This window comes from Borostomias antarcticus (assembly GCF_949987555.1).
Source record: "Borostomias antarcticus genome assembly, chromosome: 22".
In the NCBI taxonomy this organism is placed as follows: domain Eukaryota; kingdom Metazoa; phylum Chordata; class Actinopteri; order Stomiiformes; family Stomiidae; genus Borostomias; species Borostomias antarcticus.
The window spans coordinates 9,030,889-9,050,948 of record NC_140255.1 but is presented as its reverse complement, the minus strand read 5'-3'; the positions used below and the strand labels follow the sequence as shown (position 1 = coordinate 9,050,948).

Sequence of the window (20,060 nt, the reverse complement as noted above, 5' to 3'; positions counted from 1 at the left end):
AGGAACTGAACCAGAGTAATATTCTGCTGTAATTGTGCTGTCTTGTTTTTGTTTGTTTTATTAACAGAGGAAATATATGACCAAATATACAAGATATGACTTGTTTTGATGCATTACTTGACCAACTTATGGTCAGTCAGCAACTGTACATTTTGTTAGTCGGTTTATTATTAATTAATATTCATTTGTTACGGTGACTAACTTTAACGCTACATTGGGGATGAATGCTATTAAAGGCACATTGTCATCTTACTGTACATTGTCATGTTATGCAATAAATGGTTTTTGAGAGCTCAGCTGAAATGATGGCATGTGGAGTGGCATGTAGGGTTAACAGTAACATGTTGTTTCTCGTGTTCCACTGACACTAGATTCTCACACACGGGCACATTACGATGTAACAGTGGATCTGGTACTTGGAAGAGCCTTGTTGTGATGTATAGCTAACATAGACATGTGGGTTTTATTATGGGCCAAAACGGGTAAAATAGTATGTGGGTAAGCGGGACCTAAGATGGGAATTGGACTGTATGTGTTATCAATCCCTCACATTTATGCAAACTTGATACTAACTAAAGACAAACTAATATGCTTTCCCCAGTAATAAACTAATGTGCTTGTCCCAGTAATAAATCAATCAATCAAAGCTTTATTTGTATAGCGCATTTCATACCCAGAGGCAACACAATGTGCTTTACAGAGAACAAGGGAGGTGGGCATACGACCCACCTCTACATATTCCAGAGGGAAGCAAAAAAAACAGTAATCACCGGGGGCCAGATAAGTAACAGATAAACCTGTAACTACAGCAGTAGTACAGCAAAGCCAAACGTTATTAACAGTATTAGACTGAGCAGAGGGATGATCTCTAGGAAACGAGAGGAGAGAGGGATGAGAGCAAAGAAGAGAGGAGAGACGGAGGGGGGAGAGAAGTTAGGAGAGAAAGATGAAGGGGCAGAGAAGAAAGGAGAGAAAGAGGGAGCGAGCAGAGAAGGAAAAGAAGGGTATGTGGTAGGTAGCAGAGGTGGGAAAGAAAGGGGGGTGGAGTAGCATGTGTGAAAGGAGGAGAGCTGTTGCAACATGCTAACACGCAGCTGAGCGCACGGCGACCAGGGGGCCTCCAGGGAGTCGGGAGCGCCGTAGGAGGAGCTGTAACAGGAACGACCCCCCCCCCGACAGGAGCCACCCGGGTTGTCAGGGTGTGCCCGGTAGCAGTCCTGGAGGACGCTCAGGTCCATTATGAGCTGGCGGGAGACCCAGTTGTGCTCCTTGAGCCCTCCCAGTCCACCAGGTACTGGTAACCCCGGCAACGGTGGTGGAAGTCCAACAGCCACTGAACCGTCCACTGAGGATGACCATCCACCATCTGTGGAGAAGGAGGAGCTGAGATGGGGCATTAGAGGGCTCGAGGAGACGGGCTTAAGCTTGGACATGTGGAACACAGCATGGACCCAGGGAGTTTGAGACGTACTGCAGTGGGCTTGATGAGGCGGTCGATCTCACAGGGCCCAATGTAGTGGGGCCCAAGCTTCCTGGAAGTAGCCTGAAGCAGGTGGTTGGAGGTGGAGAGCCAGACCTTCTCACCAGGCTGGTTGACCGGAGCTGGAGTGTGGCAATGCGTGGCCTCACGACAGGTGCACTCGTAGGAACAGAGTAGAGTGACTCGGGTGGACTACCAAACCCAGTGGCACCGGCAGAGGTGTGCTTGGACTAATGGACTGCCACCTAAGACTCCTGCAGCAAGAACAGCGGAGGTTGGTAATCCAACAAGCACTCAAAGGGAGAGAGGCTTGAGATGTGCTTGTGTTGGTGCCATTTATTGACTGCAGAGATATTCATTCATTATTTATTTAGTATTTTACGAATGCACATAGCCTATAGGCTACTGGAGAAATGAAAGTCAGAAGCACCGATTCTTAAAAAAAAAAACTTAGCCACAAAGAGGGGGGGGGGGTTACCAGTGGGGACGGGCGCTATGCAAACAATAGTAGCCTATCAAATATAAACACAATAGGACCACACAGCCAAGTTCTGTCTTCTACAGATGAACGTACTTTGGTCCGAAAAGTGCAAATCAATCCCAGAATAACAGCAAAGGACCTTGTGAAGATAATGGAGGAAACAGGTAGGCCTACAAAAGTAGGCCTATGCATAGTCAAGTAGACTAAAACGACTCCTATATCGACATAACCTGTAAGGCTGCTCAGCAAGGAAGAAGCCATTGCTCCCAGACCACCATAAAAAAGCCAGACTATGGTTTGCAACTGCACATTAGGGCAAAGATATTACTTTTTAGAGAAATGTCCTGTGGTCTGATGAAACAAAAATGTAGCTGTTTGGCAATAATAACCATTGTAGTGGAGATGGACATGACAAACAGTTGGTACTGACCATATTGTGAGACATCTCACTCATGTTGGAATGTTGGGGATCCTGATAAGAGACCCTCAGAACACATCCTGTCTCCCCCCATCCCCCGCGACCAGTAACCCAGGCCAGGCCACATTCCAATCCAGACCACTCACACAGTGAGACAAAGAAAGGACTTTGTCTTGTTTCTTTAATAAAGTGAAATTGCTTCATCCTAACCATGTGATGCAAACACCACGATGAATAAGAACTGGGAATAATGTTATTGTGTTGATGCATTGTAATTGTAACCAAGTGTTACTGTGTGTTATAAATAACTGATTCTATGCTGCTAAGTCCACATAGCCATGTTTGGTATCAGTCTATAGCTAAAATCATGAATCAGTTGATTATGCTTGTTGGGGAAATGTAATATCATGAATTGAAACCATAACAAGGATATGTGATGATTCCAACGGTTTTGTCTGTAGACTTGGACGAGCGGGCCGAGGAAGCGCATTCATAGGTAAATTGCATTGAGAGTAACAGGGCATTATCTGTAGGATATCGCCCTGGACCAGGTCTAGGCCAGGACCAAGGGGCCAGGAAGCAATTTACTTCCTGAAACATTTTGATCAGCGCCATCTTGCCGAATCGATCCCTTTTGACACACGCAGTTGTGCTTTTCTCAGACCCCGCCGCGTTCACAAACAGTTTGCAGGTTCCTGTGGATTTCCAATGCGCATTCACAGCTACCCCCCGCTCTGTTAGTGTGTCTGAATTAGCATTAAGAACTAGCTTGCGTAAAATACTGATTCTGTCAAATATATCGCAAAGTTGTGAACAAAAAAAATACCACATACGAGCAAATATAACCTGCTCCGATATAATGAAACTGTTAAAACTAAGATGCCTGGATAAAGAAATAATTTTTCTAAACGACATATTTAAATACACAGAATCGTGATTTGATGGCAGGTACTTAACAATGCTAATGCAGGGACACCAATACAGCGGGGGAGAGCGGTGGACGCGGCCGGGTCAACAAATCAAGTGGTTAAAATGAACAACTGCGCATGCCTGTGACGCAAAAAAAACACAACTGCGCATGTCAAAAGGGGTCGGTGGACCCTTCAAAAAGCTTCACTCTCAAGAACGAGGCGTCAACGTAGTCACCGCATCCAGTTCTATTAATACATCCATGGCCAGGACATGTACTTACAACCCGACATTGGTTCTTCTAGGTGTGCTGGCTTACAGCCAACGCACAAAAAAATTTACGTTGAACGGCATTTCTGATAACATAATCGCATGATTTTGGACGTACGCCTACGCAATTGCGTAACTGTTAGTAACGCGGCGAGCGAGACTTTTTTCCTAGGACGGCGACGGAATGACCCGCCCTACACTGCCTCTGATTGGACTTTACTAACAGTTACGCAATTTACGTAAATGTGCACATCTAGCGTGCAATGACACTGACACATCTGAAGGCAAATCAGCTACGGCATTTTCGTTGAAGCTATAGTCTATTGTTTTTTTCAAGATTGGAAAGGGGGTTTATATCATACCCTTTTCTGTGGTCACCACTACTGCAGTACATCCCTGGGTAACGTAGCTAGGCTAGTCAGGGCAGGGCAGTGTCCTGTGCCTACGACTTCCTACCACTCACTCTACAGTACCTGATCAGATGCCCTCCATCAGGAGAGTCAGATATTGCCTAATAGGTTTATTGCTGCAAGTAGTCAGGACGGTTTCATCAGCACATGAACGGGGTGGAGCCCTGCCATTTTGGCCGAGCCCAGCTGTTCTGTCATAGGCTGAGGGGAATCCTGTGTGAAATGTGGAATAGAAAAGGATAACTACAGAGTAGCGGGACGGAAAAGCAGGATAGAACTTGGGAGGACAAGAAGACATACTTGTGAGTCTCTCTCCATAGTGGCTGTCATATTTGACCCACTTTGTTTTTTTTGTTTGCGTTTGCAACTGTAGGCTATGCAATGTTTGTCATTCAAATCTAGCTACATAGAATATCATAAGCAAGGTATTTCATATTACACGATTTATTCTGTGGATGAAGTAGCCTATCCTTATCAGCAGCAAGTATATCAATGTATTAGTAGTAGAAAGCAGGTCTAAAGCAGGTCTTTTTTCAGGGATGGGGGGTGGTTACAGAACTATTAACATACAACATAATGTTAGTTATGTTATGCACCGAAGGTGAGGTATTTGGGAGGGACTTTTTGATGCATGGAAGTTCAGAACCATCTCTTTTTAACAAAGTTCAGAACCATCTCTTTTTGGTGGTGATGCCATTGGCTCCATCCATTTCCTGTGTCCAGCCTGGCCCTAATTCATATGTAGTGTGACCTGAATTGTTTGAGCTCAAGAAGTGAAAAGTAAACATAGAATGGTTAGTTGGTGACTGATCTCTCTCTCTCTCTTCCTCTCCCACTCCTCGGTATAGCTGCTTTAGTGTGGGCTGATTCCAAATGCTTCTGCGGAGACTGTCGCTGTGTGCCGGGCTCCCCCTGGGTCCTAGTACTCGACACGCGAACGTCTGCCCCCACCTCATCAAGGCATTGACACGAGGCAAGTTGCTCCATCAAAGTTCCAAATGCATGCACTACCTGTAGCCTATGTTTACACATCTACCCACCAGTCAGTGTATAAAAAGAAGAGAAAAGGGCTATTTGGGTTCATAATGTTAGGTTTCCTGCATCCCACCTCTCTTCCTATCACTCTCCCTCTCTCTGTTTCTCGCAATCTCTTTCTCCCTCTCTCCCTCTCATGCGGTTGGCTGCTCTCTAGCAGAGAGATGTGTACTGTCAGCATTGCCTTTGGTTCCTGTGCTGATGTGGCAGTTTGCCCCCTGTTATTTTCTGTCTCCAGGGTTACGGGGGAATTGCAGCGAGGTGTGTGTGTGTGTGTGGGGGGGGCTTACTGTCTGGAAACCGAACTATCACAATTCTCAAACTGCAAAAAATACCCTAAACAATACCTCACAGCAAAATGAATCTGCCTGTATATTGATCAAACCCTTTACCATACCGTTCGACCTGAATCACATTATTTTACAAATTCTCATAAGTTTTGGCTTGCGCTTCGTATCACACAAGTCACAGATGCAGTCCAGACGGGAACTCTCCAGCCCTAGACCCAAACCCAGACCAAGCGGGCAAAAATATTTAAATCAATGGGATTATCCGGAAATTGCCCAAAGGGGGCTTGGTCTGGATGTCTTGGTCTTAGTGGGTGACGAGACCCGGATCGTCAGATGTTGAATGGTCTCTGACTGAGACTCAGACTAAGACTGTTTATGGTCTTGAGACAGAGACCACAAGATCAAGACTCAATATCTGCCGCAAACTGCTGCCAACAACCCCATCTGCTACACTCACTTCCTGTCTGTCTGTCCCACTGTCCTACACTCACTTCCTGGCTGTCTTCCTGTCCCTTCACCCACTTCCCTAGTTGTCGCGATCCCTAAGCTGAACATGCCTGAAGGGAACCCCAAAAGTTACCGCCCCATCTCTGTGCTACAGTACGTATCCCCTTCAAGATCCTCAAGTGCCTCATCTTGACCAGTGAATATTGCGCATCGGTGTGGTGCCGCAGCGCTCACACCCGCCTCATCGATCTGCTTATCAACAAAGCCTTGCGCATCGTGACAGGATTCCTGCGTCCCACTCCTGTGGACAACCTTCCCATCCTTGCAATTCCCTCTCTCCTCTGCCAGTTCCCTCTCTCCTCTCCCAGTTCCCTCTCTCCTCTCCCAGCTCCCTCTCTCCTCTCCCAGTTCCCTCTCTCCTCTCCCAGTTCCCTCTCTCCTCTCCCAGCTCCCTCTCTGCTCTCCCAGTTCCCTCTCTCCTCTCCCAGTTCCCTCTCTCCTCTCCCAGTTCCCTCTCTCCTCTCCCAGTTCCCTCTCTCCTCTCTCAGTTCCCTCTCTCCTCTCCCAGTTCCCTCTCTCCTCTCCCAGTACCCTCTCTCCTCTCCCAGTTCCCTCTCTCCTCTCCCAGTACCCTCTCTCCTCTCCCAGTTCCCTCTGTCCTCTCTCAGTTCCCTCTCTCCTCTCCCAGACACAATCGCTGATTTAGCACCACTGGCTACGCGCAAGCAAAGGACGTCACCGCACACAGTAGGCCCCGCACCAAAACAAGTCAGGGCTGATCATTGACTACATTGAGGAGGGAGGGGGGGGGGTTTGGGGACCTAGACCCCATGTGGGGTGCTGGAGTAACAGGGGAGCTCCGTGTCCCCGCAGCGCCCCCGGTGCGTCCCCACCATGGCAGCTCCTTCGCCCACCGCGGCCAGCTCCGGCAGGCGAAGAGGATCGTGGTCAAGCTGGGCAGCGCGGTGGTGACCCGCGGCGACGAGTGCGGCCTGGCTCTGGGGAGGCTGGCCTCCATCGTCGAACAGGTGAGGAGCGTCAAACTCGCACAGGAAGAGAGGCTAGGGCAGAGGAGGGCCTACTTTTTGGCATTTGAACGGAATTTTGACCGTATAAAACATTGGTGGTGATTTGCCTAACCGGAGTGCTGCGTGTGGTGCAGGTGGCCATGCTGCAGAACCAGGGCAGGGAGATGATGATTGTCACCAGCGGCGCCGTGGCCTTCGGCAAGCAGAGGCTGAGGCACGAGATCCTGCTCTCCCAGAGCGTCCGGCAGGCCCTGCACTCCGGACAGAACCAGCTCAAAGACATGGTGAGACGGTGAGACGTAAAAAGGATGCGGTGAGACATAAAAGTGCATGGTGAGACGTGTGGAATACAGCGCAGCTCAGGCCGTAACCGCTCTGATTCCCTGTTAGCCTTTACCTGTACTGTATGTCTACAAGAGGCTGGTTGGATTCCAGGAGCCTCATTTATCAAAGACTGTGTAAAACGGACACTAAAAGTGGCCGTACACCCAAATGGCGAAAATCCTAATGAGGCCATCCCAGACTGCAGGCATTATTGCGCTCAGTGACGGCTGTGATATCCCAGACCTATAGGGAAAAGATTTAGCAGGATTACATCATTCCCAGCAGGGGCTTTAGACACAAGGGGGAACAGGTTAATGTTAATGTTATCATACACACCTGTTGGCTAGTTCCCGCTGGTATGCACCGGTTGCCAGGAAACCCAGAGTGGTTATATGTGATCTTACCATGGTAAACATGTGATCTTACCATGGTTAACATGTGATCTTACCATAGTAAACATGTGATTTTACCGTAGTAAACATGTGATCTTACCGTAGGAGGTGAACATGTGATCTTACCGTAGTTAACATGGTATCTTACCCTAGGAGGTGAAAATGTGATCTTACTGTAGGAGGTAAACATGTGATCTTACCATAGTAGACGTGATCTTACTGTAGGAGGTGAACATGTGATCTTACCATAGAAAACATGTGATCTTACCGTAGGAAGTGAACATATGATCTTACCATAGAAAACATGTGATCTTACCGTAGGAGGTGAACATGTGATCTTACCATAGTAAACGTGATCTTACCATAGTAAACATGTGATCTATCTCACCATAGTAAACATGTGATCTTACCGTAGGTCTTTCTCCATCTCCTAGTCGGTTCCAGTCCTGGAGGCACGGGCTTGTGCTGCGGCCGGACAGAGTGGTCTGATGGCCCTGTATGAGGCCATGTTCACTCAGTACAGCACCTGCGCTGCACAGGTAAACACACACACACCACACACACACACACACCACACACACACACACACACACACACACACACACACACACACACACACACACTATTCATCTTAAATCACTATTCCGCTCAGTGCATTTTAGCTGCAGTTCTCCTTTTCCCAGCACAGTGGTCCTTTGTGTGCTTAACGTAAGGGGGTCGTACAAAATCTATAAAAACAATGCTCTCCTCTGCTCTCAACTTTTGAAACCCGTCAACTCTCAGATCTTGGTCACCAACCTGGACTTCCAGGACGACCAGAAGCGTCAGAACCTGAACAGCACGCTGCAGGAGCTGCTGCGTATGAACATCGTACCCATCATCAACACCAACGACGCCGTGGTGCCCCCGCCCGAGCCCAACAGCGACCTCCAGGGGGTAAACGTGGGTACTGAGTACCTGGGGGGGAGTGTGTGTGTGTGTGTGTGTGTGTGTGTGTGTGCGTGTGTGTGTGTGTGCGTGTGTGTGTGTCTTCTCCCTCCCTCTTCCCACCACGGGATGGGCATGCATGCAAGACTTGAAAGAGGTGCATGCTGGGACTGTGGAGCTAGTGCTTTAGGAGAGAGGCATGCTTCTTTCTCTGGGATCCTGGAGTAAAACTAATTACTAAGTTTTTCTGCTCCAATACGCCCCCGATGCAGTACGCAAGCAACCATTAACCACAGTATAACTAATCTACATGTACGTAGTTGAACTAGAATAATTTGACCAAGATGCATGCCCAATTCCTAGTATGTTGTAAACTACTTGGAAATAAATGGATTCTGATTCCATTGTCCAGTAATCAAATAGCTAGATGCCTTAAATTATTTTATTTAAGAATGGCTTTGGAACTCATGTACAGTAGATTACACAGTTCACATGGATTATGGCCACTTAAAGGAGCACTTCCCTGATTAGCAATCAGCTTTGTATCATTACAAAATCTGCAGTATGTTACAATTAATTTGATTTTTCTTCCCTCAGTGTTGCCTGGTCTGAGCTTTCATGCTTTCAAAAAAACTAAAACTCCACAAATGTCATCAATGCATCATTTGACGTCATTTGTGGAGTTTTGGTTTTTTGAAAGTGTGAAAGCTAGGCAAGGAACACTAAAGCAAGAAAAACCAGCTTCATTGTCAATCAATCAATCAATCAAAGCTTTATTTGTATAGCGCATTTCATACCCAGAGGCAACACAATGCGCTTTACAGAGAACAAGGGAGGTGGGCATACGACCCACTCTCTACATATTCCAGAGGGAAGCAAAAAAACAGTAATCACCCGGGGGCCAGATAAGTGAGCTGATTGTGTGATTGTAACATAGTGTAGTGCAGATTTTGGAATGATACAAAGCTGATTGCTAATCAGGGAAGTGCTCCTGAGTAACCTCCTGGTCAGTCAGATGTCTTTTGTTAATGTGGCCCTGTGTGTTAATGTGGCCCTGTGTGTTAATGTGGCCCTGTGTTTATGTGGCCCTGTGTGTTAATGTGGCCCTGTGTGTTAATGTGGCCCTGTGTTAATGTGGCCCTGTGTGTTAATGTGGCCCCGTGTTAATGTGGCCCTGGTGTTTTCCTCCTGCTCAGGTGATCAGTATAAAAGACAACGACAGCCTCGCAGCTCGCCTGGCTGTGGAGATGAAGGCCGACCTGCTCATCGCTCTCTCCGACGTTGAGGGTACGTTACGACAACAACGCCTCAGCAGCCGACCTGTTTGGTAATACACCGTCAGTCTTGGGTTATAACACACCTGAGGGCAATCAGACTAACGCCTTATAAGAGAGTCAAATATAAATGCTCTATTGTGGTATTTTACTGAAATATTGAACATGTGACGTGGGTTGTGTGTTTGTGTGTGTCCGTCTGCTCGCTGTGGTATACGTCCCACACTGTAGTGTTAATAGTACCATCTAAAGATTCAATAGAAATGGAGGTTGTAAACTAAACTAACCCTAACCCTGGCCTGTAAACTAAACTAACCCTAACCCTGGCCTGTAAACTAAACTAACCCTAACCCTGGCCTGTAAACATCTGAGTCATGACAGTCCGCTCCTCCCAGGGTTGTATGACAGTCCCCCTGGGTCAGACGACGCCAAACTCATTGACATCTTCTACTCCGGAGACCAGCAGTCAATCGCCTATGGGACGAAGTCCAGGGTGGGGATAGGAGGCATGGAGGCCAAAGTACGTATCCACACTAGAGATATGGGACGTATAGTTCAATAGAAAATGTAAACGTCCATGTCATGCAACATGTACAATAAGTTACCTAAAGTTTTTTGTAACTCTTACAATAACATCAATGGGGGGACAGCATGTTTGCATTCAGGTTTGGTCAAAAGTAGGTCCACCAACCAAAAGCTGAAAAACATTTACCCCCCCCCCCCCCCCCCGAGGTGAAAGCTGCCATGTGGGCCCTGCAGGGCGGCACCTCAGTGGTCATCGCCAACGGTACCAACCCCAAGGTCACAGGTCACGTCATCACTGACATAGTGGAGGGCAAGAAAGTCGGCACCTTCTTCTCCGAGGTCAAGCCTGCTGGTCAGTTATCCTGTCTAGAACTCAAACCTGCTGGTCAGTTATCCTGTCTAGAACTCAATTTTAATCATGATTTGGCAACCTGAAAGGCACCAAACAAATGAAAATAATCAGCTGGTTTCCTGTGTGTGTGTGTGTGTGTGTGTATTCATGGTTGTCTCCTCCCACCACCAGGCCCCACAGTGGAGCAGCAGACAGAGATGGCTCGTCAGTCAGGCAGGACCCTGGCCGCCCTGCTCCCAGAACAGGTCACACGCACGCACACACACACACACACACACACACACACACACACACACACACACACACACACACACGGTCTCTTTCTCTCAAATTCTCACTACCCCTCAACCTAAAACAAATCTTTTTTTGTTCATCATACTTGATATTGTGGATATTCCACCAACCTAAATCATAACCCTGACTGAAATTACTCTGGTCTGTCCAGATGTACGTCCAGTCTTTAACATGGGGTAGTTTGGCTTTTCTGACCTGCGCGTGTTTCTTCTCAGAGAAGTGAGATCATCTGCCGCCTGGCAGACCTGCTGACCGAGAGGAAGGACGACATCCTGGCCGCTAACAAGAAGGACATGGACCTGGCCGTCAGCGCAGGTAGAGGACACTGCCCTAAATCCTATAGTCAATCAGGGCTGACACTGCCCTAAACCCTATAGTCAATCAGGGCTGACACTGCCCTAAACCCTATAGTCAATCAGGGCTGACACTGCCCTAAACCCTATAGTCAATCAGGACTGACACTGCCCTAAACCCTATAGTCAATCAGGACTGACACTGCCCTAAACCCTATAGTCAATCAGGGCTGACACTGTCCTAAACCCTATAGTCAATCAGGGCTGACACTGTCCTAAACCCTATAGTCAATCAGGGCTGACACTGTCCTAAACCCTATAGTCGATGAGGGGTGACACTTGGTAGATGTACATCATTCAGCCGGACCTCTGAAACAAGTCAGCCTCCGTGCACTTGTCTTCACCCAGAACTCTAGTGTCACTGTCTCCCCCCTCCCGGGTCTGTTACAGAGAGAAGGTTTTGTGCTTGTCAAACTAAATAGCGCTCATTGCACTCTCTCTATCTCTCCCTCCCTCGCTCCCTCCCTCCCTCCCTCCCTCCCTCTCTCCCTCTCTCCCTCTCTCCCTCCCTCCCTCCCTCCCTCCCTCTCTCCCTCTCTCCCTCCCCTCCAGGCCACCTGTCCTCGGCCCTGCTGAAGCGTCTGAGTCTGTCCCCGGCCAAGCTCAGCAGCCTGGCCCTCGGCCTGCGCCAGATCTCCGCCTCCTCCCAGGGCAGCGTGGGCCGCGTCCTGCGCAGGACCAGGGTGGCCCGCGGCCTGGAGCTGGAGCAGGTCACCGTGCCCATAGGTCTGCTGCTGGTCATCTTCGAGGCCCGCCCTGACTGTCTGCCGCAGGTGTGTGTGTGTGCGTGTGTGTGTGCGTGTGTGTCGGAACGGTGGGGGTGTACATTTGCGCTGTTGTGTTGCGTTGAGTTGTGAGGCAGGTGATCTTTAGACATTTTGCAGTATGTGTGTGTGTGTGTGTGTGTGTGTGTGTGTGTGTGTGTGTGTGTGTGTGTGTGTCTGTGTGTGTCTGTGTGTGTGTATGTGTGTGTGCGCGCGCATTCTTGCGTCAGCAAGAGTCCCGGGCCAGAACGCTAACGTCTTGGAAAATTGTCCATTCCAGTTCTGATCTTGTTATGGTCTCCACCTCTCAGTGTGTGTTTCGGGGTCCAAGTCTCTCCTCCTCGTCTGTGTTGTGCAGGTGTCAGCCCTCGCCATCGCCAGCGGGAACGCCCTTCTGCTCAAGGGGGGCAAGGAGGCGGCCAACACCAACCGCCTCCTCCACACACTCACCCAGGAGGCCCTGGACATCCACGCAGTCAGAGAGGCCGTGCAGCTGGTACGAGGAAACAGTCTAATCTCGGAGGACTCCGTTCTCAGACAGTCAGTCAGTCAGTCAGTCAGTCAGCCAGCCAGTCAGTCAGTCAGTCAGTCAGCCAGCCAGTCAGTCAGTCAGTCAGTCAGTCAGCCAGTCAGTCAGTCAGTCAGTCAGTCAGTCAGCCAGTCAGTCAGTCAGTCAGTCAGTCAGTCAGTCAGTGTTTTGCTCTGGTCTGTTTCTGTTGTCTGTCTGACTTGTCTCTTTCTGTCACTATGTAAAGCGTCCTTGGGCCTCTTGAGGCGCTATATAAATATAATCTCTTCTTCTTCTTCTTCTTCTTCTTCTTCTTCTTCTTCTTCTTCTTCTTCTTCTTCTTCTTCTTCTTCTTCTTCTTCTTCTTCTTCTTCTTCTTCTTCTTCTTCTTCTTCTTCTTCTTCTTCTTCTTCTTCTTCTTCTTCTTCTTCTTCTTCTTCTTCTTCTTCTTCTTCTTCTTCTTCTTCTTCTTCTTCTTCTTATTATTATTATTATTATTATTATTATTATTATTATTAGAGACATGAGGCCATTTGTGTTGATTAATAAGATACTGTAATGACAGCAGAGATGTGTGTGTGTGCCTGTGCCGTGCACTACCAGACCTATGCAGACCTCAATGACCTGAGTGTGTGTGCGTAGCTCCCCTGTGTCATGCTCCGTGTTTGTGGCGGCCTCTCGTAGGTGAGCACCCGTGAGGAGGTGGAGGACCTGTGTAGGCTGGACAAGATGATTGACCTCATCATCCCCCGAGGCTCCTCCCAGCTGGTCAGGGAGATCCAGAGGGCGGCCAGGAGCATCCCGGTGCTGGGCCACAGCGAGGGCATCTGTCACGTCTACGTCGACGCCGACGCCAGCATAGACAAGGTCATCAAGATAGGTCAGTAAGATAGGTCAGTAAGATAGGTCAGTAGGCACACAGACTTGCAAACACTTGTACTGTATATAACACCTTTACAAACACTGGTACTGTATATAACACCTTTACAAACACTGGTAATGTATATAACACCTTTACAAACACTGGTAATGCATATAACACCTTTACAAACACTGGTACTGTATATAACACCATTACAAACACTGGTACTGTATATAACACCTTTACAAACACGTAATGTATACAGTATAACACCTTTACAAACACTGGTACTGTATATAACACCTTTACAAACACTGGTAATGTATATAACACCTTTACAAACACTGGTAATGTATATAACACCTTTACAAACACTGGTACTGTATATAACACCATTACAAACACTGGTACTGTATATATAACACCTTTACAAACACTGGTACTGTATATAACACCTTTACAAACACTGGTACTGTATATAACACCTTTACAAACATTCATACAGGAACAGAAATGCACAAACTGAGTCCTTCACCTTTACAAATCATAGGGACACAATGTGTGTATTACACACAAACACACGGTAATCCACATCATTTCGACCCTTTTTTTCAGGATTATGCAGATTACTCACACTCACACTTCTGTGGGTCTTAATTGTAGTTTTGGGCCGACGTTAACGCTGCAGTCTTCTTGCTCCAGTCAGAGACTCCAAGTGTGATTATCCAGCCGCGTGCAACGCCATGGAAACGCTGCTAGTGCACAAGGACATCGTACGAAGTGCTGTGTTCGACCAGATCATCAACATGCTCCGCACCGAGGGGGTAAGACACACACACGTACTGTAGACACAAACAAACAAAACAGACAATAAACTGATGTGGAGTACAGTGAAACAGACAGTAAACCAGCATAGGTCCCCTGTGCCAACAAATATGTGAAACAGGCTCACTAACAGAAGCTAAAGCACATTAACAGGCTCACTAACAGAAGCTACAGTGTAAAGCACATTAACAGGCTCACTAACAGAAGCTACAGTGTAAAGCACATTAACAGACTCACTAACAGAAGCTACAGTGTAAAGCACATTAACAGACTCACTAACAGAAGCTACAGTGTAAAGCACATTAACAGACTCACTAACAGAAGCTACAGTGTAAAGCACATTAACAGGCTCACTAACAGAAGCTAACGTGTAAAGCACATTAACAGACTCACTAACAGAAGCTACAGTGTAAAGCACATTAACAGACTCACTAACAGAAGCTAAAGCACATTAACAGGCTCACTAACAGAAGCTAAAATACATTAGTTGACATCTGCTTTTCTCTGGCCAACAAACACATTCAAATCTTTCACAAAAAACAGTGAAGAACTGACTGGCTATTTGATGTAACGATTCTTTCAATGCAACGCAGTGCAATACGATCCGCCTTTCTCTCTAGGTTTCTCCTGTTTTCTCTCTTTGTGCAACGATTTACAACGCAATACTACTGCTACTAAAAACTGCCTTTCTCCTATCTAACTGCAATAGAGGAGACTCCAAATATTTTGTCTGAAACAAGAAACACATGACACCGTTTGAGTGTCCAAACACACTGATGGTTAAAGATAAGACTGTCAGTTCAGCTCTGGACTAACAGAACAGTAATTAACGATTCTTCTCTGGTACCTGATTACACTCGAGAACAGACATCGTAGCCTATTGATTAATCAACATTCTTTATCAGTCGTCTGATTACCCCCGTCTGTCTGTCTGACCTCCCCTCCGCCAGGTGAAGATCCACGCTGGCCCTAAGTTCGCCTCCTACCTGACCTTCAGCCCGTCGGAGGTCAAGTCTCTGAGGATGGAGTACGGCGAGCTGGCGTGCTGCATCGAGGTGGTGGACAGCATGCAGGAGGCCGTGGACCACATCCACAAATACGGCAGCTCCCACACCGACGTCATCGTCACAGACAACGGTGGGACGGCACCCCGACCAGCCCATAATAGTCTTCAGTCTTTTTGTGGCCGATTAACCCTGATGAAGGCCCAGTAGCTGCAGAAACGTGGATTTTTTTCCCCCTTATTATTATTTTTTGCATCCGAGCATCAAGTGTGCACTTTTGTTAGTTTCATGTTGTTTCTGTTGGCCGGCCTCATCACTTCAGGTCTGTGTTTCTCTGACTCTGCACTTAACATGGTTTTAGCATGCATTTGTTGGGTGGCAATATACCTGTAGCACATGAACACGTACAGATGGTACAGTAAGGGAGTGTTTCCATTCACGCAGTCTTTCACTTTCTAACACTCTTCTGCTGCTACCTAGGCCTTTGTTACCTCTCTGGTCATCACATAATAGACAAAAACATTCTTATCGTCCTCTCTTTCTCAGTCCCGCTATCTCTGTAACCTTCTCAAACACATTGTTCTTCTCCTATACTTCCTGTTTTTGTATTTTTTTCCATTTCCTTCTTCCGTCTCGCCTGACATGGATGTGACTAATGAGAACTTTTTAGAGAAATGAAGGAATTCCCTGTTTCATTAGTTGAGGATTACTTCACTACAGGATTGATTTGAATGTAGACTTGGCGTTTTAAAATTTAAAGCACATCTCAACGTCCCGTCTCTCAAGTGTCCTAGACCTCTTCGATGATACGAATACTATAGAGAGCACATTTTGAACCATATCCATGACAGTTTGAAATGCAGCTGGTTGATCAGCCCATGATTTCCATGCAGACTACAGGGATTTTATTTTCGGTTAAACCCTGCCACCTAGTGATCACAAATGATATAGCAGCCAGAATAATAAGTATCTTGAATGACTGGTTGTGTGGTATCTGACATGGAGTTTTAATTGGTGCATGATGGGCTGGGTTAGGATTGTTCTTGTTGATGATGATGATGATGATGATGATGATGAGTCATGATCCAGTGTATTAATGGTACTGGGTATAATTATGATGATGTTCGTGGTGAAGATGATGATAATGATGATGGTGATGGTTCTTTCAGAGGACACAGCAGAACAGTTCTTGCAGCAGCTGGACAGCGCCTGCGTGTTCTGGAACGCCAGCTCGCGATTCGCAGATGGCTACCGCTTCGGCCTGGGTGCGTTTGCCGCTTCGTCGTCCTCCTGTCCCTTGTGTAATAAGCCCTGTTTTCGTCTGCTCCTCCCTCCTCTCTCACTCCCCTGCTCCTCCCTCTACTTCCTCCTCTCTCTCTCTCACTCCCCTGCTCCTCCCTCTACTTCCTCCTCTCTCTCTCACTCCCCTGCTCCTCCCTCTACTTCCTCCTCTCTCTCTCACTCCCCTGCTCCTCCCTCTACTTCCTCCTCTCTCTCTCACTCCCCTGCTCCTCCCTCTACTTCTTCCTCTCTCTCTCACTCCCCTGCTCCTCCCTCCACTTCCTCCTCTCTCTCTCACTCCCCTGCTCCTCCCTCTACTTCCTCCTCTCTCTCTCACTCCCCTGCTCCTCCCTCTACTTCCTCCTCTCTCTCTCTCACTCCCCTGCTCCTCCCTCCACTTCCTCCTCTCTCTCTCACTCCCCTGCTCCTCCCTCTACTTCCTCCTCTCTCTCTCACTCCCCTGCTCCTCCCTCTACTTCCTCCTCTCTCTCTCACTCCCCTGCTCCTCCCTCCACTTCCTCCTCTCTCTCTCACTCCCCTGCTCCTCCCTCCACTTCCTCCTCTCTCTCACTCCCCTGCTCCTCCCTCTACTTCCTCCCCTCTCTCTCTCACTCCCCTGCTCCTCCCTCCACTTCGCTCACCACCCCTCCCTCACCCTTGATTCTCCTTCTGTTACGCTGCGCTAACAACTCACACTCGACGGAGAAATAAGTGTCCGTCTGCCCTCCTCCTCATCCCTCTCTCTCTCCCTCTAGGTGCTGAGGTGGGCATCAGCACGGCGCGCATCCACGCCCGAGGGCCCGTGGGCCTGGAGGGTCTCCTCACCACCAAGTGGGTCCTGAGAGGTGACGGGCACGCGGCAGCGGACTTCTCGGAGCAGGGCGCCATGGAGTTCCTGCACGAGGACCTGCCCGTCACGCAGCCCCTGGCTGGACAGAGAGAGGCCAACTAGAGACAGACACTCAGTACATGTACACACATGCAGTATGTACAGTACACACACACACACACATGCGCACACGCACACAGGAAAACTCAAAAACACCCCAGTCTTGTCAGAGAACCTCCCAACCTCTTACTGCTAAAACAACTACCCCATCCTGTCTTTTGAAGACTACCGCACACAACTACCAGATATACACACCAAAGAGACACTCCCAACTCAAGACCAACCAATCAACTAACCCAGTTCTTCAGGTTCAAATAGTAATTGTACTACCTCAAAACTAGTATTTTATCTAATTGAATAATACCTCCTTACTGAGGTTTACAGGCCCTAGCTCAACAGAGGGTCCTGTCTCGTTTTGCCACATCTCCACATTGATTCAATTCCCTGTTTGAACTTGAAGGTATAGTCTTGACGTCAACAATATCATATGTAGATTGGCAGAATTAAGTAGATGCTCCTGTGCCTCTGAACAAGCAGTAAGGGCACTCTAGATTGGTAAATTAGAGGTTGCAAGCCTTCGCCTGATTGGCACAGGCCCTGCAAGGAATGATGTCTCATAGATTCCAAGGTGGCTATGATACGCAATAGGGATTCATCACAATCCCACCTTCATGACTACACTACCCACAATCCTCACAATGAGTAACATTGGTGGACACATGCAGAGTCAGTGACTACATTCTAATTCCATTGCTTCTTCACATTAGATTTTTCACTCTTGTGAAATCCTGTCGTGTCGGTGTACTTCTTAACTCACTGACGTCTTAATCAGCTGGCTCCTTTCCACAAAAGTATTGTCTGGACGCCACATATGAGACAAAATTGCATTTTGAATGAATACTGTTGTACAATCATTTGGCAATTGTTGTGGCCTTTTAATAGTGTTATTTAATATTAATCCTGTGCTGAATTGCACAAAATGTCTGTTTGACAACATGGTGTACAAATTGACTCATCAACAAGGTCTACTCATTATTTTGCTTTTTGGAAGAACCAGATACTGTGCTACAATATGCAATTTCTTATGCAGTTATTTTTAAGTGACCTGCTGCTATATGCAACATCTGAATGGGCAAAGCCTTTCTTGTCATAACCATATGGTATGAATGTTGAAATATACCTAATTTAGATGGTTAACAACACACAAAGAGTACAGAATACAATTCATTATTTTCAATATAACTTGTAATCCCCCGCTATCAATTCATGTAGAATCTACACTACAGTGCCCAGACCGTCTGTCAGGATAAGAACAGTAATTGACAAGCTGCCTCCCTACTCCTTCAGGGTAAATCCTGACTGCCTTCAGATTACGTGCTCTTAGCGTTCCAAACCAGGAGCTCATATCTCATGCTGCGATGCACAGTTAAAGGATCAGTTCAGGGCTTTTTTTAATTGTAATTTATAGTTGTATTGTAGAATAAAGTTTTTGTTGAATAAAAATGGCATTTGGATTTTCTTGCCTCCTTTGATTTGGAGATGAATATCAATGAATTTTCATCGTCTCAGATGTATGTTCCTTTCTGTCCTAGCACCAGTCTTTATACTTCCAACAAAAAAAAACAAATTAGCAGAAAGAAATCACGCTGATCTGAAAACAGCTGTCTAAAAAGGGTCCTTTTAAAGTTTCCCATCAGGGAATTGGCATTGCCGTAAGTGGGTCATGGAAGATGGAAGACAATACTGTAGAGGTTTAATTATCCAGCTATCAGAAATGAAAAGGGAGAGAGCGAGAACTGAGGCTAATAATGGAATCACAGAGAATGTTCTGTTTCTTCTCTTTCTCTCAACTGTCATCTAAAGAATTCACTCTCCAAAACGCACTACTTACCCTTCAATCAGCCTCGCATCTCAAGTCCAAAGGGTTGGGAGATGAAGAGTAGACAAGACTCGGATCTTCGGTCTTTGTCCTCTGTTATGTGAGGAGTGTAAGATATTGAGAGTACGGTTTAAATGACGAGTTAGAGAGGAAGGGATACAGGATTGTTGCAGAGTATTTTGCTATACTATTTGATCTTATGTACCCATGAGCTGTGCTATAGAGTGACATGAGCTATAGCACATCTCTGCTTTAGGTCTAGGGTGTTGCGGTTAGGTAAGGGTTGTTTAGATTTAAATGCGTACTTTGAAAAGGTTGTAATACCGACTGTTTATGCCACCAGAGAGCCACGCAGGTACAGTATGATGCAGATAGTGTTTTTATTGTTTGATGCCACTGTGCAGAGCAAATGTCATCCACCTTTCTGGAACTTGGGGCAGGTCCATTCATCATCACGTGTGCACCAAAGCCTAGTAATGAAGGAAGGCCTAGACTGATATTCATCAGGAAGGCTAAAGGACATAAATCAAAATGTAGTTCCATCTACCATCTGTATGTTTTACAGCATGATTCACTCCAGTTCTGGGTTTAAATGTTCTGATATTTAGATAACAAGATCATGTAGATTTAGGTCTGATAAATTGACTTTTTTTGTTAGTGTTATTTCTGTTGATGTAACAAATTCTTACTGTAAGAACAAGATGCACTGTATTAAACCCAGATGGTCTTATCCGTTCTTTATTTTGGAATACCCATAGCAGGGTAAACTCCTAGTCTTATAAGAAACCATTTTTATGCATTCCTAAATGCCCCCTATTTACCTCAGCAACAGCCATACT

The 20,060-nt window shown here is 46.9% G+C and overlaps 1 protein-coding gene across 1 annotated transcript; it reads left to right on the top strand.

Moving 5' to 3' along the window:
- Nucleotides 1-6,902: 6,902 nt before the first annotated feature.
- Nucleotides 6,903-17,405, top strand: aldh18a1 (aldehyde dehydrogenase 18 family, member A1; the record flags this gene model as incomplete). The annotated part of the gene is made up of 15 exons (XM_084455795.1): nucleotides 6,903-7,052; nucleotides 7,919-8,023; nucleotides 8,268-8,426; nucleotides 9,608-9,698; nucleotides 10,081-10,205; nucleotides 10,418-10,562; nucleotides 10,734-10,807; nucleotides 11,072-11,171; nucleotides 11,762-11,982; nucleotides 12,332-12,469; nucleotides 13,166-13,361; nucleotides 14,046-14,167; nucleotides 15,119-15,305; nucleotides 16,342-16,437; nucleotides 17,209-17,405. The coding sequence occupies exons 1-15, from the start codon at nucleotides 6,909-6,911 to the stop codon at nucleotides 17,403-17,405; spliced, it is 2,100 nt and encodes a 699-aa protein (XP_084311921.1). The 5' UTR covers nucleotides 6,903-6,908.
- Between the last annotated feature and the right edge of the window lie 2,655 nt (nucleotides 17,406-20,060).